Source organism: Spea bombifrons, chromosome 13 (assembly GCF_027358695.1).
Source record: "Spea bombifrons isolate aSpeBom1 chromosome 13, aSpeBom1.2.pri, whole genome shotgun sequence".
Lineage (NCBI taxonomy): Eukaryota > Metazoa > Chordata > Amphibia > Anura > Pelobatidae > Spea > Spea bombifrons.
In genome coordinates this window covers 3,173,333-3,179,332 of record NC_071099.1, presented here as the reverse complement: position 1 = coordinate 3,179,332, position 6,000 = coordinate 3,173,333, and the positions used below count along the sequence as shown (strand labels likewise).

General features: G+C 40.2%; 1 protein-coding gene across 1 annotated transcript in view; it reads left to right on the top strand.

Moving 5' to 3' along the window:
- The window catches only part of LOC128471799 (cytosolic endo-beta-N-acetylglucosaminidase-like), a 5,949-nt gene extending 3,565 nt beyond the window's left edge, over positions 1 to 2,384 (top strand). The window contains exons 3-6 of the mRNA XM_053453775.1: positions 95 to 243; positions 648 to 738; positions 1,631 to 1,745; positions 1,941 to 2,384. Coding sequence (XP_053309750.1) covers positions 95 to 243; positions 648 to 738; positions 1,631 to 1,745; positions 1,941 to 2,336 — 751 coding nt within the window. The 3' untranslated portion in view covers positions 2,337 to 2,384. The remainder of the gene's footprint in view (positions 1 to 94; positions 244 to 647; positions 739 to 1,630; positions 1,746 to 1,940) is intronic.
- Positions 2,385 to 6,000: the final 3,616 nt, after the last annotated feature.

Genomic DNA, 6,000 nt, shown 5'->3' with positions numbered 1-6,000 from the left:
CTCCTCAAAAAGGTGTTGTAAATCTACATTCAATGGTTTGCATCAAACCTTCACAAAACAAATAAATGACATGCAATATTTATTTCCCATCCAGGTTGTTCTCGTTGCATACCGAGGCACCGAAAAACCTCCTGCTCTTTCTTGTATATAAGCTGGAGGCAACTTCCAATGTTGCAGTGGCTCTGGAGCTGGGGACACGAGATGCCCCATCTTGCAATGTAGAGAGCATCACGGGGCTAAGTGGTAAGACAAGAAATACCGTTAGACATATAATAAATACATGTATTGGTTGAAAGCCCTTTGTGTATTTCAATACAAAGCATTTTCCTTTGAATATATGGGTTTATCATCCGCCCCGATGAGGTTTATTTAAATAATATATATGTATAATCAAGAGCAGGTAAGAGCATTCTGGCCCATCTAGCGTGACCATTGTTGTACACTCATAAGACATCTAACCTTTCTTGTGTCCAGCAAATCCTTATGCCTGTCCCGTGCATGCCGTAATCCCTTCTCCACATTAATTCAGTGTGCTTGCGCAGGAAGATTGTTCTACTGATCAACTGGACGTACAACTTACTTAAGCCCTGGTTTTTGTTTATTGTTACCTTTTTTCGGTCTCACATCGTCCCTTCAGTGTTTCACAGAGCAGGTGGACGTACGCAAACTACAGCATCTATCTGAGGCTCCGGCCCAATTTGGAGATCCCCAAAACAACAAGCATGGGTGGGAGCAAAGGTAAGGTCTGGGAAAGACAAGAACAGATAGCATGACTTGTAAATGAACAGTCTTAATGAGCACAAGCAAGTGCAGTTTGATTGAATGGGATTTAAGCCTGCTGCACTTTATATTGGTTATTTAGTGGTTTCCTTCAACATGAGCATGTTACCCCATACGACCTGCCTCATACTGTGTGGTCATTTACTTACCTTACCTGTGTCTTGTCTTCCTATACTATAATATATGTGAGTGCTTTGTGTAGGAAGGTAGCTGAGAGGTGTATGAGCTAGGGTGGGGTGCTAGATGGGAAGGTGTGGAGTGTAGCGATTCAGGCAAGGAAGGTAGAGGCTGCGGTAAGAGTGTGATTAGTGAGTGAGAGACATAGTTTTGGAGAGTGAAGGGGGTTAGGCATACATACAGTGCAGTGGTTGACTTACCCGTGTCCCCCGTTGTGTTTAACTCCCGTTTTAACTCTGCCACTTAAGCCACCGCTTCCGCCAAGCAAGCTTAGCCAAGCTTGGACTGAACACTGATATAGGCCCACCCCAACAAGGGGCAGGGCCGGCAAACAGGAAGCAGGTGGTGCACACCTGCACCTCCAATCAGGCTAATTAGAGAGCAACACAGGTCATTAACCCTTGGATAGCAGCCCTGAATGGAAACACAAAGACAGAGTGGGTGGGGTCACAACACACGTCATAAATGAACCACACCAGGTGACCCGTGAAGACCTTACCCATACAAACAGCAGAACAAGGAACCTCTTCCCAGGTGAGACCTCAACTTCAATCAGATCTGTACCTACCCTTCCTTGTTTACTTGGCGGTTTCATCCGGGTTAATCGTAGCTGGGATCCATACGCTCGCAGACTTGACTTTAGCCAGCAAAATGACTACAATTCCTATCGCAGGTTTTATGCTGTGGAGCTCAGCGGCTGTTTTCTCACCGGTCTGTCCGTCCGTCTGTCCCACGTGGCACCTGATAAGCAGGACGAGACCTTCATATGTCGCATTGGAGAGATCAGGGTATCTATTATCTTACATTACTATTCACCCCCTGCTTGCATGTTCATGCTTCTTGATGGCATTGTTAAGAGCAATAAAATGCTGTGAAAGGTTAAAGTCCCTCTACTGTTAGACCGCTAGATATGTGCCACAGCTCTGATGTCATATGCACACAGCCTTACCTTTCCTGCCATTGACATGCTTCTGCTTTTCTAGGTCCTGGATGTCTCTGTGCCGCCGTCCCTTCCCCCGCAGCCCTCCGATATCTCACTCTCCCACCTTCGTTGGAACCGGAATTCGCAGACGGATCAGCTGTTTGTAAGCTTGACCCTCCATTGGACTCACCCCTCAGGCAGCGCCCGTCATTTCAGAATATATTGCCGCGGGGTCACCTGCCTGCGCGCACCCGCCTCTCGAGCTCACCTCTTGGGCTTGACTCACGCTTGTGTCTATCGCGTGGTAGACCTGGCCGTGCCCAACCCCTGTCCTCCTGCCCCGGGACGACTGGAGTTTGCCATCCAACCGGTTAGTAAAGATGGACTTGAAACGTTACCGCTGGAATGGGGGCATCTGGTTCTTGAATACGTAGAGCAGACTCACACTGAGGTTTGACCCGGAGAATATATGCCAAAGGCAATCGACGCTCCAAACCTGCTGCATAACGTCTGTCGTGAGAAATTAGTTTCTTTTTCTTCTTGTTCTTCTTCTTCTTCTTCTTCTTCTTCTTCTTCTTCTTCTCAGAAAAAGGAAAGAATGGAGAAGGCAGTATCAGAGCTCAAAAAAATAAAATAAATACATACACATACACCTATGCATGTACACACATGCACTATGTTACTCATAACCAAAAAATAGTGTGAAGCTCCTAGAATAAAAGATCAGTTTTAGAAGAAAGGACAGAAGGGCTTACATCACAGAGGAACTCTCTGCTGAAGACAGACACTTGGTGAAATGTCTAGTAAAACCACATTTCTACTTTACATAAGGACACAAAAAAAATGAGCACACAGGCAATAGTACCCTTGTATAGACATTTTCACTACCCTAGTTTACAAAAAACAGTTATAAATATATTACTAGGGAAAGCAAAGCAAGCACTTTCTATTTTACACAGGAAGCATGTGTACCACCTAGTGGTGTAAACTAAGATGGATGTTTGTAGCCAACTGCCTTGTAATAGGACATTAGGTCAGTGCCTAGGAAATAAAAACATTAAATAACAAGGAGGTTTCATGGCACCAGGAAGATGGAGCCAGTGTAGCAACTGCACTTCATAAGTTGATCCACACTGCCACAACTTATCTACAATAAATGCAAAATGAAAAGACAATTATAATTAAATATTATATACAATTGCTTCAATCCATGCAGTTTCATAAATTCTGACCATGGCCCAGCCCATCAAGGATTGCACCGTGGTATACCAAAATAACATGTGTTCAGCAGTGTGGCAGCACTTCTCAGCTATCATGAAAAAAAGCCCCCCCTTCAACTGTCCTTTCATACCCATACCACCAACCTCTCCCACTGCTTAACTTAAAACCCACCAGAAGTACAAGATCATGCTGTGTTATGTGCTGTGTGCACTTCAGGTGGGTAGGATCACAGTTCAAGGAATTTGGAATAACTGACAGGCCACTGGTGTTGAGTTCAAGAGTCCCAGCTACACTGAAAATTTAATACATTTACTTAAATAAAAAAACTATAAAGGATATCCAACAGGGAGTATAACCATAATATAATTCTCAAAACATACCTGTATTATTCCAGTCTGCGTCAAAAAGCACTGATCATCATCCAAAACATAAGATTTAAGAAACGCAAAACTAAGTACCATTTGTTTTCCCAAAAAATCCATAACACAGAAATATTACACATAATCAATGTTTATTAAAGTTAACAGTGATTTAGTTTTAAATGCTACCAGAACATAACATGAGGTTGTGAGATTAAACCACACGACATTCATTCTTCATGCACGCTATACATCTTCACAAAGTAAAAATGCTTATGATATGTATTATACAGCAAAAGCTTAAAATTCTTCCAATAACTAAACAAAACAGCAAAAAGATTAGGGAACACAAGATGTGAATTGAACCGCATGGGTGTTTAACCCTATAATCCTAGTGGGGTTGTTTTGGCCCAATAAATGGTTAAATGCCCATTGCGGTTACATGTGCTTTAAGAATACTTATCTTCACCATGGCGTACAAAAATATTAAGGGTTTATGGGTAGTTTTGCAAGTTATCATGCTTGTGTGGCAGGTTGTAAAAAGGTGCAAAGGGGGATCTACCACTCCAACATGAAACAGGGCACAGCCCCATGACTTGCAATATAAGCCCTTATCTTCAAGAAGGATATAGCCTCCATCACGATACTAGACAGGGAATTTAACAAGTGAATATACATACACATGGACTAAAATAGATGAGAAGCAATGAAGAAGAAAAAATGCACAGTGATCATGCAAGTAAGGTTTTCAAATACTGTGCACTATTTTCCCTTCTAAGATCTTAAACACAAATAGGGAAACATTTAGATTAAAAAAGTCACCTCTATCACCTGTTACATAGTTTGCTTATTTCAGGAGTTGTGGGTCATAATGGCAGTGACATGTTAAACATTTGCGAGGGTAACTATTGTAATTTAGAGTTCTTAGCTCAACAGCAGGTATGTTTTAAAGGGCATTTAGCACTAACAGATTACTTGTGTAGATATTTCCTATAATTGTAGCACTGACATTTCCTCTAGTGATATATATATATATATATATATATATATATATATATATATATATATATATATATATATATATATATATATATATAAATAAAAAAGTGATAAAACTAGTACCAATGTGTAGCCACCAGGCAAAATGTTTCACTCTCTTCATATAGATATCTGTATGAGGCTCTAGGGTGTTTATAGTGAAGTCACAAAAAGCCATATCCTAATGCAACCTAGATAGTTTTTGTTTTCTATGACATGGATATCCCAATAGTAATAAGAGAAAATGTATGGAGGCTGCAGTTCAGAGAACAAGCTGCTCTTCAAACTTAAATTGAGTGGCTGCTTGTGGTCTATTCGGTCAAAAGAGTAAGGTTCTTTAAACAATTACAGTGCACTAAACCCACCAATCAAATCAAAGCTTATTACTAAGCCTAAAAATGTTGAAATTATGAAATCTCTTCTCCAAGGCATTCATAATATACATTATGGCATATTCTCTACCAAGAAAACTAGAACGGCCACCAGATGTCACTAACCGGAAAAAGGAGAGCTTTATAATTATTCGTATCTACCACCCAAGTAAAGTTGATATGGATGCCCTATGTCACAGCAAAGCATAAGACTAATACTGCACAGACTTGGAGGGGGGAAAAAAAAAAAAAATTCCAGACAATGAAGTGTTCCCCCCTTATAGCTAATTCAAGCAATTCAATAAGCCTTGGTAAATCTGTGGGGAAGTTCACAGCTCACTTTCTTTTAATGAATGGGCAGAAAACCATTAAATATTCTGCAGAGCTAAATGCCACCTAATGCGATGCTCCACTTGGACATCTCTGAAAGAATACAGAATACAATGGAAGATTGGGAATAAGGAACAACACAGGTGTTTGATTTTGGTTTGAAGAAAGTCTATAGCTTGACCAAATACGTTGTTTTCTAAAATAGTTAAGCATATAAACCACACATACATTAAACATCTTTTTTTTTTAAAAAATATACACATTGTATCTCACCAGTAAAACATGATGGCCGTTTTGCCTGCTCCAATCTTGGACAAGTCAAATAGAAGAATACTTTATAGTTCAAAAAAAAAGTTGAATTCGCTGGCCTGTTAGGTACTGAGGGAGAATTAAATTCAGATATATTACCTTAAAAAAAAGAAAAAATAAATACTTTTCCAAAACACAAAATCCCTTTCATATTACCTGTTTCAATGTCCTGCATTTGATCTATACATTACTTTATTAAGATAACTTGAGACTTGTAAAGTTTACCATTAACCGCTACGTAAGCAGCCTAACTATATATACCATTGGCAACACTAAAGAGCAGTCAGGTGAATGCCAAGAGCTGGTAGGGAGATGGAACAAAGACTTCTATGGTCTATTAAAAAAATGGCACAGTTGCAGATCAGTGCTGTAGGTTTCCTGTTTGCGAAAAATTAAGAGAATCAGATGCAGGAGAACTATGTTCCCTAATGTTCTCCAGGAAATTACAAAAAGCTGTGGGTCTGTTTAGAGCTCTCAGATACCCAAGATGTTT